General features: G+C 55.8%; 1 protein-coding gene across 1 annotated transcript in view; it reads left to right on the top strand.

The window, feature by feature from the left end:
* Positions 1-24317, top strand: part of LOC116937484 (CAP-Gly domain-containing linker protein 3-like) — a 43746-nt gene that overhangs the window by 18351 nt on the left and 1078 nt on the right. Inside the window, exons 4-10 of the mRNA XM_076064738.1 lie at positions 2109-2202; positions 4930-5091; positions 11893-12011; positions 14922-15158; positions 16447-16582; positions 17156-17377; positions 22904-23029. Coding sequence (XP_075920853.1) covers positions 2109-2202; positions 4930-5091; positions 11893-12011; positions 14922-15158; positions 16447-16582; positions 17156-17377; positions 22904-23029 — 1096 coding nt within the window. The remainder of the gene's footprint in view (positions 1-2108; positions 2203-4929; positions 5092-11892; positions 12012-14921; positions 15159-16446; positions 16583-17155; positions 17378-22903; positions 23030-24317) is intronic.

The following is a 24317-nucleotide window of genomic DNA, read 5'->3' as shown; positions in this document are numbered from 1 at the left end:
TGAGTCTCTGTGTGAGTCCTATGGGTGTCTATGGTACTCTGTGTGAGTGTCTATGAGTCTCTGTGTGAATCCTATGGGTGTCTATGGTTTTCTGAGTGTCTATGAGTCTCTGTGTGAGTGTCTATGAGTCTGTGTGAGTCTCTGTGTGAGTCTATGGGTGTCTATGGTTCTCTGTGTGAGTGTCTATGAGTCTCTGTGTGAGTGTCTATGAGTCTGTGTGAGTCTCTGTGTGAGTCCTATGGGTGTCTATGGTTCTCTGTGTGAGTGTCTATGAGTCTCTGTGTGAGTGTCTATGAGTCTGTGTGAGTCTCTGTTTGAGTCCTATGGGTGTCTATGAGTCTCTGTGAGTGTCGATGAGTCTCTGTGTTTGTGTCTATGAGTCTGTGTGAGTGTCTATGAGTCTGTGTGAGTCTCTGTGTGAGTCTATGGGTGTCTATGAGTCTCTGTGTGAGTGTCTATGAGTCTCTGTGTGAGTGTCTATGAGTCTCTGTGTGAGTGTCTATGAGTCTGTGTGAGTCTCTGTGTGAGTCTATGGGTCTCTGTGTGAGTGTCTATGAGTCTCTGTGTGAGTGTCTATGAGTCTGTGTGAGTCTCTGTGTGAGTGTCTATGAGTCTGTGTGAGTCTCTGTGTGAGTCCTGTGGGTGTCTCTGTGTAAGTCTATGAGTGTCTATGAGTCTCTGTGTGAGTCTATGGGTGTCTATGGGCCTCTGTGTGAGTGTCTATGAGTCTCTGTGTGAGTGTCTATGAGTCTGTGTGAGTCTCTGTGTGAGTCTATGGGTGTCTATGGTTCTCTGTGTGAGTGTCTATGAGTCTCTGTGTGAGTGTCTATGAGTCTGTGTGAGTCTCTGTGTGAGTCTATGGGTGTCTATGGTTCTCTGTGTGAGTGTCTATGAGTCTCTGTGTGAGTCTATGGGTGTCTATGGTTCTCTGAGTGTCTATGAGTCTCTGTGTGAGTGTCTATGAGTCTCTGTGTGAGTCCTATGGGTGTCTATGGTTCTCTGTGTGAGTGTCTATGAGTCTGTGTGAGTGTCTATGATTCTCTGTGTGAGTCCTATGGGTGTCTATGGTTCTCTGTGTGAGTGTCTATGAGTCTCTGTGTGAGTGTCTATGAGTCTGTGTGAGTCTCTGTGTGAGTCTATGGGTGTCTATGAGTCTCTGTGAGTGTCTATGAATCTCTGTGTGAGTGTCTATGAGTCTGTGTGAGTCTCTGTGTGAGTTCTATGGGTGTCTATGGTTCTCTGAGTGTCTATGAGTCTCTGTGTGAGTGTCTATGAGTCTGTGTGAGTCTCTGTGTGAGTCCTATGGGTGTCTATGGTTCTCTGTGTGAGTGTCTATGAGTCTGTGTGAGTCTCTGTGTGAGTCTATGAGTGTCTATGGTTCTCTGTGTGAGTCTATGGGTGTCTATGGTTCTCTGAGTGTCTATGAGTCTCTGTGTGAGTGTCTATGGTTCTCTGTGTGAGTGTCTATGAGTCTGTGTGAGTGTCTATGGTTCTCTGTGTGAGTCCTATGGGTGTCTATGGTTCTCTGTGTGAGTGTCTATGAGTCTCTGTGTGAGTCCTATGGGTGTCTATGGTTATCTGTGTGAGTGTCTATGAGTCTCTGTGTGAGTCCTATGGGTGTCTATGGTTCTCTGAGTGTATATGAGTCTCTGTGTGAGTGTCTATGAGTCTGTGTGAGTCTCTGTGTGAGTCCTATGCGTGTCTATGGTTCTCTGTGTGAGTGTCTATGAGTCTCTGTGTGAGTGTCTATGAGTCTCTGTGTGAGTCCTATGGGTGTCTATGGTTCTCTGTGTGAGTGTCTATGAGGCTCTGTGTGAGTGTCTATGAGTCTGTGTGAGTCTCTGTGTGAGTCTATGAGTGTCTATGGTTCTCTGTGTGAGTGTCTATGAGTCTCTGTGTGAGTCCTATGGGTGTCTATGGTTATCTGAGTGTCTATGGTTCTCTGTGTGAGTGTCTATGAGTCTCTGTGTGAGTCCTATGGGTGTCTATGGTTCTCTGAGTGTCTATGAGTCTCTGTGTGAGTGTCTATGAGTCTCTGTGTGAGTCCTATGGGTGTCTATGGTTCTCTGCGTGTCGATGGTTCTCTGTGGGTGTCGATGTTACCGCAGATGCTGCTTCGAGACTTCAACGTCAACGACAGAGATGGACTCACCGACATGACGCTACTGCACTATGCTTGCAAGGCCGGAGCACAGGGAGTTGGTGAGTCTCTTCCCTCCGCTATGACAGACTAATATAGACACACAGAGAGCCATAGAGACCCATAGAGACCCACAGGGAGAGCCACAGAGACCCATAGACACACATAGAGACCCACAGGGAGTTGGTGAGTCTCTTCCCTCCGCTATGACAGACTAATATAGACACACAGAGACCCATAGACACACATAGAGACCCACAGGGAGACCCACAGAGACACACAGAGACCCATAGACACACAGAGAGAGCCACAAGGAGTTGGTGAGTCTCTTCCCTCCGCTATGACAGACTAATATAGACACACAGAGACCCATAGACACACATAGAGACCCACAGGGAGTTGGTGAGTCTCTTCCCTCCGCTATTACAGACTAATATAGACACACAGAGACCCATAGACACACATAGAGACCCACAGGGAGACCCACAAAGACACACAGAGACACACAGAGAGAGCCACAGAGACACACAGAGACCCACAGAGACCCACAGAGACCCACACAGAGACCCATAGACACCCACAGGGACCCACAGAGACCCACAGAGACCCATAGACACACATAGAGACCCACAGGGAGAGCCACAGAGACCCATAGACACACATAGAGACCCACAAGGAGTTGATGAGTCTCTTCCCTCCGCTATTACAGACTAATATAGACACACAGAGACCCATAGACACACATAGAGACCCACAGGGAGTTGATGAGTCTCTTCCCTCCGCTATTACAGACTAATATAGACACACAGAGAGCCATAGACACACATAGAGACCCACAGGGAGACACACAGAGACCCACAGAGACCCATAGAGACCCACAGAGACCCATACTCATAGAGACCCACAAAGACCCACAGAGACCCATACTCATAGAGACCCACAGAGACCCACACTCATAGAGACCCACAGGCGAGATAGTCAACATCTCATCAGGGTCGGGGATGGAACCCACAACCTCCTGTGTACCAGGCGAGTTAGTCAACATTTCACAGTGTCTGGGATAGAACCCACGACCTCCTGCGTACCAGGCGAGGTAGTCAACATCTCACGAGGGTCCGGGATCGAACCCACGACCTCCTGCGGACCGGGCGAGGTAGTCAACATCTCACGAGGTTCCGGGATCGTACCCAGGACCTCCTGCGTACCAGGCGAGGTAGTCAACATCTCATCAGGGTCTTGGATGGAACCCACGACCTCCTGCGTACCAGGCGAGGTGGTCAACATCTCACGAGGGTCTGGGATCTAACCCACGACCTCCTGTGATACCAGGCGAGTTAGTCAACATTTCACAGTGTCTGGGATAGAACCCACGACCTCCTGCGTACCAGGCGAGGTAGTCAACATCTCACAGTGTCTGGGATTGAACCCACGACCTCCTGCGTACCGGGCGAGGTAGTCAACATCTCACCAGGGTCTGGGATCTAACCCACGACCTCCTGCGTACCAGGCGAGGTAGTCGACATCTCACGAGGGTCTGGGATCGAACCCACGACCTCCTGTGCACCAGGCGAGGTAGTCAACATCTCACGAGGTTCCGGGATCGTACCCACGACCTCCCGCGTACCGGGCGAGGTAGTCAACATCTCATCAGGGTCTGGGATGTAACCCACGACCTCCTGTGTACCTGGCGAGGTAGTCAACATCTCACAGGGTCTGTGATAGAACCCACGACCTCCTGTGTACCAGGCGAGGTAGTCAACATCTCACAGGGTCTGGGATGGAACCCACGACCTCCTGTGTACCAGGCGAGGTAGTCAACATCTCACAGGGTCTGGGATCGAACCCACGACCTCCTGTGTACCAGGCGAGGTAGTCAACATCTCACAGGGTCTGGGATCTAACCCACGACCTCCTGTGTACCAGGCGAGGTAGTCAACATCTCTTCAGGGTCTGGGATCTAACCCACGACCTCCCGCGTACCAGGCGAGGTAGTCAACATCTCACGAGGGTCTGGGATCGAACCCACGACCTCCTGTATACCAGGCGAGGTAGTCAACATCTCACAGGGTCTGGGATCGTACCCACGACCTCCTGTATACCAGGCGAGGTAGTCAACATCTCACGAGGGTCTGGGATTGAACGCACGACCTCCCGCGTACCAGGCGAGGTAGTCAACATCTCCCAGGGTCCGGGATCTAACCCACGACCTCCTGTGTACCAGGCGAGGTAGTCAACATCTCACAGGGTCTGTGATAGAACCCACGACCTCCTGTGTACCAGGCGAGGTAGTCAACATCTCACAGTGTCTGGGATTGAACCCACGACCTCCTGTGTACCAGGCGAGGTAGTCAACATTTCACAGTGTCTGGGATTGAACCCACGACCTCCAGCGTACCGGGCGAGGTAGTCAACATCTCATGAGGGTCCGGGATCGAACCCACGACCTCCTGCGTACCAGGCGAGGTAGTCAACATCTCATCAGGGTCCGGGATGTAACTCACGACCTCCTGTGTACCAGGCGAGGTAGTCAACATCTCACAGGGTCTGGGATGGAACCCACGACCTCCTGCATACCAGGCGAGGTAGTCAACATCTCATCAGGGTCCGGGATGTAACTCACGACCTCCTGTGTACCAGGCGAGGTAGTCAACATTTCACAGTGTCTGGGATTGAACCCACGACCTCCAGCGTACCGGGCGAGGTAGTCAACATCTCCCGAGGGTCCGGGTGGCGTTGCCGCTGATGGTGACGCGGCTTCGGCCTGGGTCTCGTCCCCTCCTGCCCGTTAGGCTGCCCCGAGGCTGCAGGGCGCCTGGCCCAGCGTCTCCTCTCGCTCGGCGCTGACCCATCAGTCCGCTGCCGCTGGACGGACATGAACGCCCTCCACTACGCCGCTTACTTTGACAGCCCTGTGCTGGTGAGGGTGCTGGCACGTAGCGCCAACCCCCCAGGTACCAGCTCAGTCAGTCACTCGCTCAGTCACTCGGTCAGTCACTCGCTCAGTCACTCAGACAATCAGCCACTCACTCACTCAATCAATCACTCACTCACTAACTCACTCAGTCACTCGCTCACTCAGCCACCCACTCACTCACTCACCCACTCACTCACCCACTCACTCACACACTCACCCACTCACTCAGTCACTCAGTCAGTCACTCGCTCAGCCACTCAGCCACTCACTCAGCCACTCACTCGTTCACTCAGCCACTCAGTCACTCACTCAGCCACTCAGTCACCTGCTAGACGGACATGAACGCCCTCCACTACGCCGCTTACTTTGACAGCCCTGTGCTGGTGAGGGTGCTGGCACGTAGCGCCAACCCCCCAGGTACCAGCTCAGTCACTCAGTCAGTCGCTCAGTCAGTCACTCAGACAATCAGTCAGTCACTCAGACAATCAGTCACTCAGTCACTCAATCAATCACTCACTCACTAACTCACTCATTCAGTCACTCAGTCACTCAATCAATCACTCACTCACTCACTTACTCACTCAGTCACTCAGCCACTCGCTCAGTCACTCAGCCACTCAGCCACTCACTCAGCCACTCAGCCACTCACTCACTCAGTCACTCAGCCACTCACTCAGCCACTCACTCACTCAGCCACTCGCTCAGTCACTCAGCCACTCACTCACTCACTCAGACACTCACTCAGCCACTCAATCACTCACTCAGCCACTCACTCAGCCACTCACTCAGCCACTCAGTCAGTCACTCACTCAGCCACTCAGTCACCTGCTAGACGGACATGAACGCCCTCCACTACGCCGCTTACTTTGACAGCCCTGTGCTGGTGAGGGTGCTGGCACGTAGCGCCAACCCCCCAGGTACCTGCTCAGTCAGTCACTCAGTCAGTCAGTCAGTCACTCACTCACTCAGTCAGTCACTCACTCGCTCACTCACTCAGCCACTCACTCAGTCACTCAGCCACTCACTCAGCCACTCACTCAGCCACTCAGTCACTGAATCACTCACTTGCTAACTCACTCGCTCGCTCACTCAGTCACTCAGTCAGTCACTCACTCAGTCACTCAGTCAGTCACTCAGACAGTCAGTCACTCAGCCACTCACTCAGCCACTCACTCACTCACTCAGCCACTCACTCAGCCACTCAGTCACTGAATCACTCATTTGCTAACTCACTCGCTCGCTCACTCAGTCAGTCACTCACTCAGTCACTCACTCAGTCACTCAGTCACTCACTCAGCCACTCAGTCACCTGCTAGACGGACATGAACGCCCTCCACCACGCCGCTTACTTTGACAGCCCTGTGCTGGTGAGGGTGCTGGCACGTAGCGCCAACCCCCCAGGTACCAGCTCAGTCAGTCACTCAGTCACTCAGTCAGTCAGTCACTCAGTCACTCAGTTAGTCACTCAGTCAGTCAATCAGTCACTCAGTCAGTCAGACAATCAGCCACTCACTCACTAACTCACTCAATCAATCACTCACTCACTAACTCACTCACTCACTCAGTCAGTCACTCAGCCACTCACTCACTCAGTCACTCAGTCACTCACTCACTAACTCACTCACTCAGTCAGTCACTCAGCCACTCACTCACTCAGTCACTCAGTCACTCACTCACTAACTCACTCAATCAATCACTCACTCACCCACTCACTCACCCACTCAGCCACTCACTCACTCACTCAGCCACTCACTCACTCACTCAGTCACACGCTCACTCAGTCACTCAGTCAGTCAGTCACTCAGTCAATCAGCCACTCAGCCACTTACTCAGCCACTCAGCCACTCAGCCACACGCTCACTCAGTCACTCAGTCACTCACTCAGCCACTCAGCCACTCACTCAGCCACTCAGTCAGTCACTCACTCAGCCACTCACTCACTCACTCAGCCACTCACTCAGTCACTCAGCTGCTCACTCACTCACTCAGTCACTCAGCCACTCACTCACCCACTCACTCACCCACTCAGCCACTCACTCACTCAGCCACTCACTCACCCACTCAGCCACTCACTCACTCAGCCACTCAGTCACCTGCTAGACGGACATGAACGCCCTCCACTACGCCGCTTACTTTGACAGCCCTGTGCTGGTGAGGGTGCTGGCACGTAGCGCCAACCCCCCAGGTACCTGCTCAGTCACTTAGTCAGTCACTCAGTCACTCAGTCACTCAGCCACTCAGTCAGTCACTCATTCACTCACCCACTCACTCAGCCACTCAGTCACTCGCTCACTCAGTCACTCAGCCACTCACTCAGCCACTCACTCAGCCACTCAGTCACTGAATCACTCACTTGCTAACTCACTCACTCACTCAGTCACTCACTCAGTCACTCACTCAGCCACTCGCTCAATCAGCCACTCACTCACTCACTAACTCACTCACTCACTCAGTCACTCAGTCAGTCACTCACTCAGTCACTTAGTCAGTCACTCACTCAGTCACTCACTCAGTCACTCAGCCACTCACTCAGCCACTCAGTCACCTGCTGGACGGACATGAACGCCCTCCACTACGCCGCTTACTTTGACAGCCCTGTGCTGGTGAGGGTGCTGGCACGTAGCGCCAACCCCCCAGGTACCAGCTCAGTCAGTCACTCAGTCACTCAGTCAGTCACTCAGCCACTCACTCAGCCACTCAGTCACTCACTCAGCCACTCAGTCACTCACTCAGTCAGTCAGTCAGTCAATCACTCAGTCAGTCACTCAGACAATCAGCCACTCACTCACTCACTAACTCACTCAATCAATCACTCACTCACTAACTCACTCACTCAGCCACTCAGCCACTCGCTCAGTCACTCAGCCACTCAGCCACTCAGCCACTCACTCAGCCACTCAGCCACTCAGCCACTCACTCAGCCACTCAGCCACTCACTCACTCAGTCACTCAGCCACTCACTCAGTCACTCAGTCAGTCAGTCACTCACTCAGTCACTCAGCCACTCACTCAGCCACTCAGCCACTCACTCAGCCACTCAGCCACTCAGTCACTCAGTCAGTCAGTCACTCACTCAGTCACTCAGCCACTCACTCAGCCACTCACTCAGTCACTCGCTCACTCAGCCACTCACTCAGCCACTCAGTCACCCTCTGGACGGACATGAACGCCCTCCACCACGCCGCTTACTTTGACAGCCCTGTGCTGGTGAGGGTGCTGGCACGTAGCGCCAACCCCCCAGGTACCCGCTCAGTCAGTCACTCAGTCGCTCAGTCACTCGGTCAGTCACTCAGTCACTCACCCACTCACTCAGCCACTCAGTCACTCAGACAATCACTCAGTCAGTCAGTCAATCACTCAGTCACTCACTCACTCACTCAGCCACTCACTCAGCCACTCAGTCAGTCAGTCACTCAGACAATCAGCCACTCACTCACTCACTCAATCAATCACTCACTCACTAACTCACTCAGTCACTCACTCAGTCAGTCACTCAGTCACTCGCTCACTCAGCCACTCAGTCACTCAATCAGCCACTCACTCAGTCACTCAGCCACTCACTCAGCCACTCACTCAGCCACTCAGTCACTGAATCACTCACTTGCTAACTCACTCGCTCGCTCACTCAGTCACTCAGTCAGTCACTCACTCAGTCACTCAGTCACTCACTCAGTCACTCACTCAGCCACTCAGCCACTCACTCAGTCACTCACTCAGTCACTCAGCCACTCACTCAGCCACTCAGTCACCCGCTAGACGGACATGAACGCCCTCCACCACGCCGCTTACTTTGACAGCCCTGTGCTGGTGAGGGTGCTGGCACGTAGCACCAACCCCCCAGGTACCAGCTCAGTCACTCAGTCACTCAGTCAGTCAGTCACTCAGTCAGTCACTCACTCGCTCACTCAGTCACTCACTCGCTCACTCAGTCACTCACTCGCTCAGTCAGTCAATCAGTCACTCGCTCAGTCACTCGCTCAGTCACTCAGCCACTCACTCAGCCACTCACTCAGTCACTCAGCCACTGAGCCACTCAGTCACTCAGTCACTCAGTCAGTCACTCAGTCACTCAGTCAGTCGCTCAGTCACTCAGTCACTCAGTCAGTCACTCAGTCACTCAGTCAGTCAGTCACTCACTCAGTCACTCAGTCAGTCAGTCACTCGCTCAGTCACTCAGTCACACGCTCAGTCACGCGCTGACTCATTCACTCAGTCACTCGCTCACTCACTCAGCCACTCACTCAGCCACTCAGTCACACGCTCACTCAGTCACTCAGTCACTGAATCACTCACTTGCTAACTCATTCGCTCGCTCACTCAGTCACTCAGTCAGTCAGTCACTCAGTCAGTCACTCAGTCAGTCACTCAGTCAGTCACTCAGTCACTCACTCAGTCACTCAGTCAGTCACTCAGTCAGTCACTCACTCCGTCACTCAGCCACTCAGCCACTCGCTCACTCACTTGCTCACTCATTCACTCAGTCACTCGCTCACTCACTCAGCCACTCACTCAGCCACTCAGTCACACGCTCACTCAGTCACTCAGTCACTCACTCACTCGCTCACTCAGTCACTGAATCACTCACTTGCTAACTCACTCGCTCGCTCACTCAGTCACTGAATCACTCACTTGCTAACTCACTCGCTCGCTCACTCAGTCACTCACTCAGTCAGTCACTCAGTCAGTCACTCAGTCAGTCACTCAGTCAGTCACTCACTCAGTCACTCACTCAGTCACTCACTCAGTCAGTCAGTCAGTCAGTCGCTCAGTCACTCAGTCACTCAGTCACTCGCTCAGTCACTCAGCCAATCAGTCACTCAGTCGGTCAGTCAGTCACTCGCTCACTCGCTCGCTCATTCACTCGCTCAGTCACTCGCTCACTCAGTCACTCACTCAGTCAATCAATCAGTCAGTCACTTAGTCAGTCACTCAGTCAGTCAGTCACTCAGTCAATCACTCACTCACCCGCTCAATCACTCGCTCACTCAGTCACTCAGTCAGTCACTCGCTCAGTCACTCAGTCACTCAGTCACTCGCTCAGTTACTCACTCACTCAGTCACTCAGTCACTCGCTCAGTCAGTCACTCGCTTGCTTACTCAGTCACTGAATCAATCACTCACTCAGCCACACAGCCACTCGCTCACTCAGTCACTCACTCACTCACTCGCTCAGTCACTCAGTCCATCGCTCACTCAGTCACTCACTCACTTACCCACCCACTCACTCCCTCACCCACTCACCCACTCACTCACCCACTCACTCACTCACTCACCCACTCACTCACTCACCCACTCACTCACCCACTCACTCACCCACTCCCTCTCCCACTCACCCACTCACTCACTCACCCACTCACCCACTCACTCACTCACTCACCCACCCACTCACTCACTCACCCACTCACTCACCCACTCACCCACCCACTCACCCACCCACTCACCCACTCACTCACCCACTCACTCACCCACTCACTCACCCACTCACCCACTCACTCACCCACCCACTCACTCACCCACTCACTCACCCACTCACTCACCACGCTCTCTCTCCGTGTGTCTCTAGATCTGAACGCGCCCTGTGTGGACGTGGATGGAGGCACGGCTCTCCATCCAGTCACTCACCCACCCACTCAGTTACTCACCCACTCACCCACTCACTCAGTCACTCACCCACCCACTCACTCACTCACTCACCCACCCACCCACCTACTCACTCACCCACCCACCCACTCACTCACCCACTCACTCACTCACTCACCCACCCACCCACCCACTCACTCACCCACCCACTCACTCACTCACCCACCCACTCACTCACTCACTCACCCACTCACCCACCCACCCACTCACCACTCTCTCCCCGTGTCTCTAGATCTGAACGCGCCGTGTGTGGACGTGGATGGAGGCACGGCTCTCCATCCAGTCACTCACTCACTCACCCACTCACTCACCCACTCACTCACCCACTCACTCACCCACTCACCCACTCACCCACCCACTCACTCACCCACCCACTCACCCACTCACTCACTCACTCACCTACCCACTCACCCACTCACCCACCCACTCACTCACCCACTCACTCACCCACTCACCCACTCACTCACCCACTCACCCACTCACCCACCCACTCACTCACCCACCCACTCACCCACTCACTCACTCACTCACCTACCCACTCACCCACTCACCCACCCACTCACTCACCCACTCACTCACCCACCCACCCACTCACCCACCCACTCACCCACCCACCCACCCACTCACTCACTCACCCACTCACTCACCCACTCACCCACCCACCCACCCACTCACTCACCCACCCACCCACTCACCCACTCACTCACCCACTCACTCACTCACTCACCACTCTCTCTCCCCGTGTCTCTAGATCTGAACGCGCCCTGTGTGGACGTGGATGGAGGCACGGCTCTCCATCCAGTCACTCACTCACTCACTCACCCACCCACTCACCCACCCACTCACTCACCCACCCACTCACCCACTCACCCACCCACTCACTCACCCACTCACTCACCCACTCACCCACCCACTCACTCACCCACCCACTCACCCACTCACTCACTCACTCACCCACCCACTCACCCACTCACCCACCCACTCACTCACCCACTCACTCACCCACTCACCCACCCACTCACCCACCCACTCACCCACCCACTCACTCACCCACTCACCCACCCACTCACCCACCCACTCACCCACCCACTCACTCACCCACTCACCCACTCACCCACCCACTCACCCACCCACTCACCCACTCACTCACTCACCCACCCACCCACCCACTCACCACTCTCTCTCCCCATGTCTCTAGATCTGAACGCACCGTGTGTGGACGTGGATGGAGGCACGGCTCTCCACGTCGCGGCCTCCAATCTCTGCGTGTCGGCCGTCAAATCGCTGTTGGAGCACGGAGCAGACCCCTCGTGCAGGGTCAGTGGCCACGGAGATGTTGACTACCTCGCCCGGTACACAGGAGGTCGTAGGTTCTATCACGGACCCTGTGAGATGTTGACTACCTCGCCCGGTACACAGGAGGTCCTGGGTTCCATCCCAGACCCTGTGAGATGTTGACTACCTCGCCCGGTACACAGGAGGTCGTGGGTTCCATCCCAGACCATGATGAGATGTTGAATACCTCGCCTAGTACACAGGAGGTCCTGGGTTCCATTCCAGACCCTGTGAGATGTTGACTACCTCTCCCGGTACACAGGAGGTCCTGGGTTCTATCCCAGACCCTGTGAGATGTTGACTACCTCGCCTGGTACACAGGAGGTCGTGGGTTCCATCCCGGACACTGTGAGATGTTGACTACCTCGCCTGGTACACAGGAGGTCGTGGGTTCGATCCCAGACCCTGATGAGATGTTGACTACCTCGCCTGATACACAGGAGGTCGTGGGTTCGATCCCAGACCCTGATGAGATGTTGACTACCTCGCCTGGTACACAGGAGGTCGTGGGTTCGATCCCAGACCCTCATGAGATGTTGACTACCTCGCCTGGTACACAGGAGGTCGTGGGTTACATCCCAGACCCTGTGAGATGTTGACTACCTCTCGCGGTACACAGGAGGTCCTGGGTTCCATCACGGACCCTGGTGAGATGTTGACTACCTCTCCCGGTACACAGGAGGTCCTGGGTTCCATCACGTACCCTGTGAGATGTTGACTACCTCGCCTGGTACACAGGAGGTCGTGGGTTCGATCCCAGACCCTCATGAGATGTTGACTACCTCGCCTGGTGCGCGGGAGTTCTTGGGTTCGATGATGATGACGATGATGATATTGGGTCTCTGTGTGTCTCTGTGAGTCTCTGTGGGTCTCTGTGTGTCTATATGAACATGGTTCTCTGTGAGTACTACGTGAGTGTGAGTCTCTGTGGGTCTCTGTGGGTCTCTGAGGGTCTCTGTGAGTCTCTGTGGGTCTCTGTAGGTACTACGTGAGTGTGAGTCTCTGTGGGTCTCTGTGTGTCTGTATGAAGATGGTTCTCTGTAGGTACTACGTGAGTGTGAGTCTCTGTGGGTCTCTGTGGGTCTCTGTGGGTCTCTGTGTGTCTATATTAAGATGGTTCTGTGTTGGTACTACGTGAGTCTGAGTCTCTGTGGGTCTCTGTGTCTACATGAAGATGGTTCTCTGTAGGTACTACGTGAGTGTGAGTCTCTGTGGGTTTCTGTGGGTCTCTGTGGGTCTCTGTGGGTCTCTGTGTGTCTATATGAAGATGGTTCTCTGTAGGTACTACGTGAGTGTGAGTCTCTCTGGGTCTCTGTGTGTCTCTGTGTGTCTCTGTGGGTCTCTGTGGGTCTCTCTGTGGGTCTCTGTAGGTACTACATGAGTGTGAGTCTCTGTGGGTTTCTGTGGGTCTTTATGAAGATGGTTCTCTGTCAGTACCATCTGAGTGTGAGTCTCTGTGGGTCTCTGTGGGTCTCTGTGGGTCTATATGAAGATGTTTCTCTGTAGGTTCTACGTGAGTGTGAGTCTCTGTGGGTCTCTGTGTGTTTGTATGAAGATGGTTCTGTGTAGGTACTACGTGAGTGTGAGTCTCTGTGGGTCTCTGTGGGTCTCTGTGGGTCTCTGTGAGTCTCTCTGTGGGTCTCTGTGGGTCTATATGAAGATGTTTCTCTGTAGGTACTATGTGAGTGTGAGTCTCTGTGGGTCTCTGTGTGTCTCTGTGTGTCTCTGTGGGTCTCTGTGGGTCTCTGTGGGTCTCTGTGGGTCTCTGTGGGTCTCTGTGGGTCTCTATGAGTCCCTGTCGGTCTCTGTGGGTCTCTAGGAGTTCCAATGAGTGTAGAATCAACTGGACTGCTGTAAATGTCCACGTGATGATGATGACGATGATGATGGTGATATCAGCCACGTGGGCTTGGGCTGCTATCATTGTGGTGACGGCCCCCTTCTGAATAACCTTTGACCTGCCGCCCCCTTCCGAATAACCTTCGACCCCCCCTTCCGAATAACCTTTGACCCGCCCCCCCTTCTGAATAACCTTTGACCTGCTGCCCCCTTCTGAATAACCTTTGACCCGCCCCCCCCCCCCCTTCCGAATAACTTTCGACCTGCCGCCCCCTTCTGAATAACCTTTGACCCGCCGCCCCCTACCCTTCCGAATAACCTCTGAACCTGCCCTCCTCCCTCACCCTCCCTCCCTCACCACTTCCCAGAATTCCCGTGGCCAGGTGGCGGCTGAGGCGGTGCCGCCGCCCCCTACCCTTCCGAATAACCTTTGACCTGCCGCCCCCTACCCTTCCGAATAACCTCTGAACCTGCCCTCCTCCCTCACCCTCCATTCCCCCAGAATTCCCGTGGCCAGGTGGCGGCTGAGGCGGTGCCGCCACCCCCTACCCTTCCGAATAACCTTTGACCTGCCGCCCCCTACCCTTCCGAATAACCTCTGAACCTGCCCTCCCTCACCCTCCCTCACCTCCCAGAATTCCCGTGGCCAGGTGGCGGCTGAGCCGGTGCCGCCACCCTCCCCCTTCCGAATAACCTTTGACCTGCCGCCCCCTACCCTTCCGAATAACCTCTGAACCTGCCCTCCCTCACCTCCCTCACCCTCCATTCCCCCAGAATTCCCGTGGCCAGGTGGCGGCTGAGGCGGTGCCGCCACCCCCCCCCCTACCCTTCCGAATAACCTTTGACCCGCCGCCCCCTACCCTTCCGAATAACCTCTGAACCTGCCCTCCTCCCTCACCCTCCATTCCCCCAGAATTCCCGTGGCCAGGTGGCGGCTGAGGCGGTGCCGCCACCCCCCCCCCTACCCTTCCGAATAACCTTTGACCCGCCGCCCCCTACCCTTCCGAATAACCTCTGAACTCTGCCCTCCTCCCTCACCCTCCATTCCCCCAGAATTCCCGTGGCCAGGTGGCGGCTGAGGCGGTGCCGCCGCCCTCGGAGCTGCCGCTGGACCTGTCGGAGGGCACGGCGGCGTCGGGAGCCCTCCGCCGTCTGCTGCTGGAGGCCATGCCGCTGGTGTGCCCGCTGCCCCGTGCCACCCTGCACAACCACGACAATGTGCTGGGCTCGGCACTCATGGGCACGCTCGGGCTGCAGCTGGGCCAGATGGTGGCGCTGCCCGGTGGACTGGTGAGGTGTGGGTGGGTGGTGGTGGTGGGTGGTGGTGGGGGGGGAGAGGTGGGGAGTGGTGGTGGTGGGGGGGGGGGGGGTGTGGGGAGAGGTGGGGGGTGGGGAGTGGTGGTGGTGGGTGGTGGGTGGGGGGAGAGGTGGGGAGTGGTGGTGGTGGGTGGTTGGGTGAGTGGTGTGGGGAGAGGTGGGGTGAGTGGTGATGAGTGGTGGTGGTGAGTGGTGTGGGGTGAGTGGTGTGGGGAGAGGGGGGTGAGTGGTGTGGTGAGTGGAGGGGGGTGAGTGGTGTGGGGTGAGGGGGGTGAGTGGTGTGGGGTGAGTGGTGTGGGGAGAGGTGGGGTGAGTGGTGTGGTGAGTGGTGTGGTGAGTGGTGGGGTGAGTGGTGGTGGGCGGTGAGTGGTGGTGAGTGGTGTGTGGAAAGGGGGGTGAGTGGTGGTGAGTGGTGGTGGTGAGTGGTGTGGTGAATGGTGGTGGTGGTGGTGAGTGGTGGGGTGAGTGGTGGGGTGAGTGGTGTGGGGAGAGGGGGGTGAGTGGTGGTGAGTGGTGTGGTGTAGGGAGAATGGGGTGAGTGGTGGTTGTTAACGTGGTTGTGGTTGTTGTGGTTGTTAACGTGGTTGTGGTTGTTGTGGTTGTTAACGTGGTTGTGGTTGTTGTTGTGGTTGTTGTGGTTGTTGTTGTGGTTGTTAACGTGGTTGTTAACGTGGTTGTTGTTGTTGTGGTTGTTAACGTGGTTGTGGTTGTTGTTGTGGTTGTTGTTGTGGTTGTTGTTGTGGTTGTTAACGTGGTTGTTGTTGTGGTTGTTGTTGTGGTTGTTGTGGTTGTTGTTGTTGTGGCTGTTGTTGTGGTTGTTGTTGTTGTGGTATTTGTTGTGGTTGTTGTTGTGGTTGTTGTTGTGGTTGTTAACGTGGTTGTTAACGTGGTTGTTAACGTGGTTGTTGTTGTTGTGGTTGTTAACGTGGTTGTGGTTGTTGTTGTGGTTGTTGTTGTGGTTGTTGTTGTGGTTGTTAACGTGGTTGTTGTTGTGGTTGTTGTGGTTGTTGTTGTGGTTGTTAACGTGGTGGTGGTGGTTGTTGTGGTTGTTGTGGTTGTGGTTGTTAACGTGGTTGTTGTTGTTGTTGTTGTGGTTGTTGTGGTTGTTGTTGTTGTGGTTGTTGTGGTTGTTGTTGTTGTGGTTGTTGTTGTTGTTGTTGTTGTTGTGGTTGTTGTTGTTGTTGTGGTTGTGGTTGTTGTGGTTGTTGTTGTGGTTGTTGTGGTTGTTGTGGTTGTTGTTGTTGTTGTTGTGGTTGTGCAGCAGGGATGGCTTCGCTTCCTGGGCCCCGCTGAGTTTGCCTCTGGCCAGTGGGTGGGGGTAGAGCTCCTCCAGCCGCTGGGGAAGAACAACGGAACGGTGGGGGGGCACCACTACTTCTCCTGCCCCGCCAAGCACGGTGAGGATTAGTGGGGGGCATGGTGGGTGGGTGACTGGGTGGGTGAGTGGGTGAGTGGGTGGGTGGGTGAGTGGGTGGGTGGGTGGGTGAGCGGGTGGGCGGGTGGGTGGGCGGGTGGGCGAGTGGGCGGGCGAGTGGGCGAGTGGGCGGGCGAGTGGGCGAGTGGGCGGGCGAGTGGGCGAGCGGGTGGGTGGGTTGGTGGGTGGGTGGGTGGGTGAGTGGGTGGGTGGGTAGGTTGGTGCGTGGGTGAGTGGGTGGGCGGGTGGGTGATTGGGTGGGTGGGTGGGCGTGTCTCACCATGACGTGGGCGTGTCTCACCGCGAGTGGGCGTGTCTCACCGCGAGTGGGCGTGTCTCACCGCGAGTGGGCGTGTCTCACCGCGAGTGGGCGTGTCTCACCGCGAGTGGGCGTGTCTCACCGCGAGTGGGCGTGTCTCACCGCGAGTGGGCGTGTCTCACCGCGAGTGGGCGTGTCTCACCGCGAGTGGGCGTGTCTCACCGCGAGTGGGCGTGTCTCACCGCGAGTGGGCGTGTCTCACCGCGAGTGGGCGTGTCTCACTGTGTGTGTCTGCAGGAGTGTTTGTTCCAGTCTCCCACGTCTCGAAGCTGCCCAGCGACGAGGGGGGGGAGGAGGAGGGGGAGGGGGGGGGCGTGGGGGCGGGGCCACGAGGAGGAGGAGGAGGCACGGGGGATGGGGGAGGGGCCGGCCCCGCCCCCTGCCTGGAGCAGCCACGGGTTGCTGGGGGGGGGCGGCCCCCCTCCAAGAGGGGGCGGGCACGGGAACGCCTACGTCATGGTGAGACACGCCCACTCACAGTGAGACACGCCCACTCGCGGTGAGACACGCCCACTCGCGGTGAGACACGCCCACGTCACGGTGAGAAACGCCCACTCGCGGTGAGACACGCCCACTCATGGTGAGACACGCCCACTCATGGTGAGACACGCCTACGTCACGGTGAGACACGCCTACATCACGGTGAGACACGCCCACTCACGGTGAGACACGCCCACTCACGGTGAGACACGCCCACTCACGGTGAGACACGCCCACTCACGGTGAGACACGCCCACTCACGGTGAGACACGCCTACATCACGGTGAGACACGCCCACTCGCGGTGAGACACGCCCACGTCACGGTGAGACACGCTCACGTCACGGTGAGACACGCCCACGTCACGGTGAGACACGCCCACTCACGGTGAGACACGCCCACTCATGGTGAGACACGCCCACTCACGGTGAGACACGCCCACTCACGGTGAGACACGCCCACTCACGGTGACACACAACAACAACAACAACAACAACCGCCATTCGCCACTAAGTGGCGGTGACGTCACCACGACGCTTGTGCCAGGCTATGTGCACCCTGAGGCCACGTGAAGTGTCGAACGCCCGCTGGCAGGAGGTCACGGGGCAGACCCAGGTGCCACGGGTCGACTGACTGAGATGACTGGCTGATGCACCACCTGTGCCCCCTACTGTGCCAACCTGCTGTGCTTTAGCCACCCGGCGCTCGGCTCGTTGTTGTGAGCGTCGCTCCTCTGCCCTCCGTTGTTGTTGGAGGGTGACTGCCTCCAACTGCCCAGTAGCGTCCTTCACGAGCCTCCTCCACAGAGGCCGATCTTGACACCGCTGGTACCGGTCATCGGCAAGTCCACTCAGCTCCACGTCCTCCTGTACCACATCACTCCATCTCTTCTCTAGCCCGTGCCGCGCCCGTTTAGCCCCCTCAATCCGGCCGAACAAAAGCTGTTTCGGCATGCGGTGGCTGGGCATGTGGGCTACATGACCCAGCCAACGCAGCCTTGTCTGCCGGAGGAGCTCATCGATGGGACCTTGCCCAGATCTTTCAAGGATTTGTGAGCTCCTCACACAATCCAGCCTGGTTAAACCCAGGATGGATCATAGGCAGGCCAGCCTGAATGTTTCTAACCGGCGAAGATGCTCCATTAGGGGGGTCCACGTTTCGCAAGCGTAGAGAAGGAAGGGGATGACCGTGGCCGAGAAGACCTGAAGCTTAGTGCGGAGCGACAGACCAGGTAGCTTCCACACAGCGTTATGCAACCGATGAAAAGATAATGCCGCTCGACTGATTCGGAGTGAGACCTCTGCTGTTAAACTGGAGCCAGTCATAAGCACACTGCCCAGGTATGGGAAACTCTCCACTCTCTCCACAACTGCCCCATCACCGATTGCGAGTTGTGGGGGTGGAGTGTCCGATGGTACAAAATACCCAGGCAGGTGCTTAGTTTTGGTGGGGCTGATGGTAAGGCCCCATCTCTTAGTGGCACGCTCCAGTCTCAGCAGCAGCACCTCCAACTCCTCCTCTGATTGAGCAGCTATTACCGAATCATCGGCATACATAACGTGGTTGACCAATAGGGAGCCATTCCTTGACCGCACCCGGGCATCGATCAGCCTCCCATTGTATCTGTACCAGATGGAAATTCCTCCGGCACAGCTACTGAAGGCTTCACGAACTACGCGGTCAAAATAGATGTTAAACAATGTGGGAGCCAGAGGACATCCCTGTCGCACCCCAAGGTGTACAGGGAATGGCTCCGACTCCCGTCCACGTAGTTTTACCCGGGCCCGCTCGCCATCATGAAGGTCCTTAATGATCGTGAGCAGAGGGTCAGGGACTCCGAAAGCACGAAGAACAACCCAGAGCCCAGGCCTACTGATGGTATCATAGGCCTTGACCAGGTCAATAAAGCAGAGATGTAGGTCTTGTTGGAATTCCCTACACCTCTGCTGTAGCAGACGGACAGAAAATATGGCATCTGTGCAGGACCGCCCTTTCCTGAAACCGCATTGGGGCTCCGCAAGCCTCTCCTCAGCGTGCCTGGCGAGGCGATGTTGAATAATCCTTGCCAGTATCTTTCCCGGCACACTGAGGAGATGCCCCTGCAGTTGTTACAGTCTGTGCGGTCCCCCTTCTTAAAGAGGGGGACCACCAGGGCATCCTTCCAATCCTCCGGAACCCGTCCAGTGGTCCAGACTGTTGTTATGATGTCATGTAGGGCAGTCTGTGCACAAACGTCACCCTCCCTCAGCATTTCGCTTGGGAGATCATCTCTACCCGGTGCCTTTCCTGGCCTCAGACTCCGGATCGCCTTCAGTACTTCCTCAACAGATGGCACTTCAGCCAGCCACTCATAGGGGGTGACTTCTTCCCATATTTGAGGCACCGCAGCCTCAGCAGGGTCATCCCCACTTTGTGCCACGATGTTTTCCTGGCTGAGGGATTTTCCCTCCACCAGGACCTCACAGAAATGCTCAGCAAATCTGCAAACCTGTTCCTGGGGGTCGGAGATTGGATCACCGTTCTTTCCCCTAATGATGGTAATAGGCGTGGCACTGCAGGTTACTTTTTTGATGGAGTTAAATAGAGATTTGTGATCGCGGGCCACTGAGGCAGACTCCATCTCCTCAGCAACCCGCGACCACCACCCATCCTTGCAGCGCCTCACGGCTCTCCGAACCTCCGAGCGAAGGCTGCGGTAAGCCTCCTCATTCTCTGACGTGGGATTCTGTAACCGATGACAGTGGGCCTGTCGCTTTTTCTCAGCCAGCCTGAACACCTCCTCTGTCAGCCAGGGTCTCTGGGGAGGTCTGGACTGCGTACCCAAAGCAGCCATTGCAGCTGCATGAGTCACAGTCCTAAACCTCGCCCATTTACCCTCGACATCAGGAAGAGTCGGGGACGATGCCAACCCCAGCCGCAAGCGATGATGAAATTCTCGCTTGCAACTTTCATCAGCGAGCCGAGACCAGGCCACCTTAGGTTGGAATGGGGTCCTGGGTGTACACCCACCACCGGAGTGGAAGAATGGCAGGCGCATCTTACAGATGACAAGTCGATATTCAGAGGGCAGATCAGCTCCACGGTAGGTCCTGGTGTCAAGGACATGGGCCCGCATCCGCTGTTCCATCACTATGTAGTCCAGAAGATGTTCTTGCTTGGACCCGGCATGCATCCATGATGTTGTGTGGATGCGCCGATGCCGGAACAGCGTGTTGGTAATTATAAGCCCATGGGCTGCACAAAAATCTAGCAGCCTCCTGCCGTTGTTATTGAGCTGATCCGGCCCATGCCCTCCAATCACTCCAGGCCAGGTGCCAGCATCATGACCAACTCGGGCATTGAAGTCACCCAACAAGATGACTCTATCCCGAGGGGCCACTTTAGCCAGCACCTGTGACAGGAGGTCATAGAAGGCATCTGACTCATCGGCTTTGCCTGCATCCCTCCACGGATGTTCATCTTCGGTGGGGGCATAAGTAACCACGACCACCATTCCTCGCCTCCAGATGATGGGAAGGCGAGCCCAAAGTAGCCTGGGGCTTACAGCTTCCCACACCTCACCGCCACGCTCCCACGCCCCCTTCATTCTTTTGTTCAAAAGAAGAGCCACACCCTGTTGTTTGGCAGTCTGCTGCCCCGAGTAGAGGACTGTCCACCCCTCATGGTGGCAGGAGCCAGAACCGGTCCACCGGACCTCCTGAATGCCACAGAGATCCAGGCAGTACCGGTCCAGCTCCCGACAGAGGAGTGGCAGCCTCTCCTCCGCAGTGAGCGTTCGAACATTCCACGTGGCCACACGAAGTGGCTTTTCGTTGTTTCTGGAGGAGCCCCGAGGGTAGAGATTCAATCTCCTGGCTCCGCCAATTGGGGTTTGGCCAGGAGACGTCATAGACGCCTGTCCCCCCGGGGCCTCCGGCACCCGCACACTCACCCACTCACTCACTCACCCACTCACTCACCCACTCACTCACTCACCCACTCACTCACTCAGTCACCCGCACGCTCACCCACACATTCACACTCACCCACACGCTCACCCACACATACACCCACACACGCACCCGCACACTCACCCACTCACTCACTCCGCATCTGTCTCCCTGTCTGTCTCCGTGACTGTCTCCCTGTCTGTCTCCCTGACTGTCTCCCTGTCTGTCTCCGTGTCTCCCTGTCTGTCTCCCTGTCTGTCTCCCTGTCTGTCTCCCTGTCTGTCTCCCTGTCTCCCTGTCTGTCTCCCTGTCTGTCTCCCTGTCTGTCTCCCTGTCTGTCTCCCTGTCTGTCTCCGTGTCTCCCTGTCTGTCTCCCTGTCTGTCTCCCTGTCTGTCTCCCTGTCTCCCTGTCTGTCTCCCTGTCTCCGTGTCTCCCTGTCTGTCTCCCTGTCTGTCTCCCTGTCTGTCTCCCTGTCTGTCTCCTTGTCTCCCTGTCTGTCTCCCTGTCTGTCTCCCTGTCTGTCTTCGTGTCTCCCTGTCTGTCTCCACGTCTGTCTCCCTGTCTGTCTCCTTGTCTGTCTCCCTGTCTGTCTCCCTGTCTGTCTCCGCGTCTGTCTCCGTGACTGTCTCCCTGTCTCCGTGTCTGTCTCCGTGTCTGTCTCTGTGACTGTCTCCGTGACTGTCTCCGTGACTGTCTCCCTGTCTCCGTGTCTGTCTCCGTGACTGTCTCCGTGTCTGTCTCCGTGTCTGTCTCCGTGTCTCCGTGACTGTTTCCGTGTCTGTCTCTGTGACTGTCTCCGTGACTGTCTCCCTGTCTGTCTCCGTGTCTCCGTGACTGTCTCCGTGACTGTCTCCGTGTCTGTCTCCGTGTCTCCGTGTCTGTCTCTGTGACTGTCTCCGTGACTGTCTCCGTGACTGTCTCCCTGTCTCCGTGACTGTCTCCGTGTCTGTCTCCGTGTCTGTCTCTGTGACTGTCTCCGTGACTGTCTCCGTGACTGTCTCCCTGTCTCCGTGACTGTCTCCGTGTCTCCGTGACTGTCTCCGTGTCTGTCTCTGTGACTGTCTCCGTGTCTGTCTCCGTGTCTCCGTGACTGTCTCCGTGTCTGTCTCTGTGACTGTCTCCGTGACTGTCTCCATGATGTCTCCGTGTCTCCGTGTCTCCGTGACTGTCTCCCTGTCTCCGTGTCTGTCTCTGTGACTGTCTCCGTGACTGTCTCCGTGTCTCCGTGTCTGCCTCCGTGACTGTCTCCTGTCTCCCTGACTGTCTCCCTGTCTCCGTGTCTCCCCCAGGCCTGAGACGCTGGGGCTCTGTCAGCTCAGCCGTATCTCCGTGTCTCCGTGTCTGTCTCCCTGTCTCCGTGACTGTCTCCCTGTCTCCGTGACTGTCTCCCTGTCCCCGTGACTGTCTCCGTGTCTGTCTCCGTGTCTCCGTGTCTGTCTCCGTGACTGTCTCCTGTCTCCCTGTCTGTCTCCCTGTCTCCGTGACTGTCTCACTGTCTCCGTGTCTGTCTCCGTGACTGTCTCCTGTCTCCCTGTCTGTCTTCCTGACTGTCTCCGTGTCTCCGTGTCTCCCCCAGGCCTGAGACGCTGGGGCTCCGTCAGCTCAGCCGTGTCTCCGTGTCTCCGTGTGGGCTGCCGTGTCTCCGTGTCTCCCGGCAAGACGGGGACAGTCCGCTTCTACGGCAAGACCAGCCTGGCACCCGGTCAGCATCACCACCATCATCATCATCACCACCATCATCATCACCACCATCACCATCATCACCAGAAACATCATCACCACCATCATCATCACCACCATCATCATCATCACCAGAAACATCATCGTCACCACCATCACCATCATCATCACCATTACCACCATCACCATCATCACCACCATCATCACCAGAAACATCATCACCATCATAATCACCACCATCATCATCATCACCACCATCACCAGAAACATCACCACCATCATCACCACCATCATCACCAGAAACATCATCATCACCATCATCACCATCATCATCACCAGAAACATCATCACCACCATCATCATCATCATCATCACCACCATCATCATCACCACCATCGTCACCATCACCACCATCACCATCACCACCATCATCACTATCATCACCATCATCATCACCATCATCACCAGAAACATCACCACCATCACCATCACCACCATCATCACTATCACTATCATCACCACCATCACCACCATCACCATCATCATCACCACCATCATCACCACCATCATCACCACCACCATCATCACCATCATCATCACCACCAGAAACATCATCACCACCATCATCACCACCATCATCACCACCACCATCATCACCACCATCATCACCAGAAACATCACCACCATCACCATCACCACCATCATCATCATCACCATCATCATCACCATCATCATCACCAGCATCATCACCATCATCACCACCACCACCATCACCACCATCATCATCACCATCACCACCATCATCACCACCATCACCACCATCACCATCATCACTATCATCACCATAATCACCATCATCACCATCATCATCACCATCATCATCACCAGCATCATCACCAGCATCATCACCAGCATCATCATTACCATCGCCACCACCACCATCACCACCATCATCATCACCATCACCACCATCATCACCACCATCGCCATCATCACCACCACCATCATCATCACCACCACCATCATCATCACCATCATCACCACCATCACCACCACCATCACCATCATCACCACCACCACCATCATCATCACCACCACCATCATCATCACCATCATCACCACCATCACCACCACCATCACCATCATCATCACCATCATCACCACCATCATCACCATCACCACCATCATCATCACCATCATCACCACCACCACCATCACCATCATCATCACCATCATCACCACCATCATCACCAGAAACATCACCACCATCACCATCACCACCATCATCACTATCACTATCATCACCACCA

The sequence above is a fragment of the Petromyzon marinus genome, unplaced genomic scaffold (assembly GCF_048934315.1).
Source record: "Petromyzon marinus isolate PM22_M1 ecotype Great Lakes invasive population unplaced genomic scaffold, UKy_Petmar_22M1.pri1.0 PM_Scaffold_66, whole genome shotgun sequence".
NCBI lineage: Eukaryota > Metazoa > Chordata > Hyperoartia > Petromyzontiformes > Petromyzontidae > Petromyzon > Petromyzon marinus.
The sequence above is the reverse complement of the archived record's forward strand: the minus strand, read 5'-3'. Positions and strand labels throughout refer to the sequence as shown.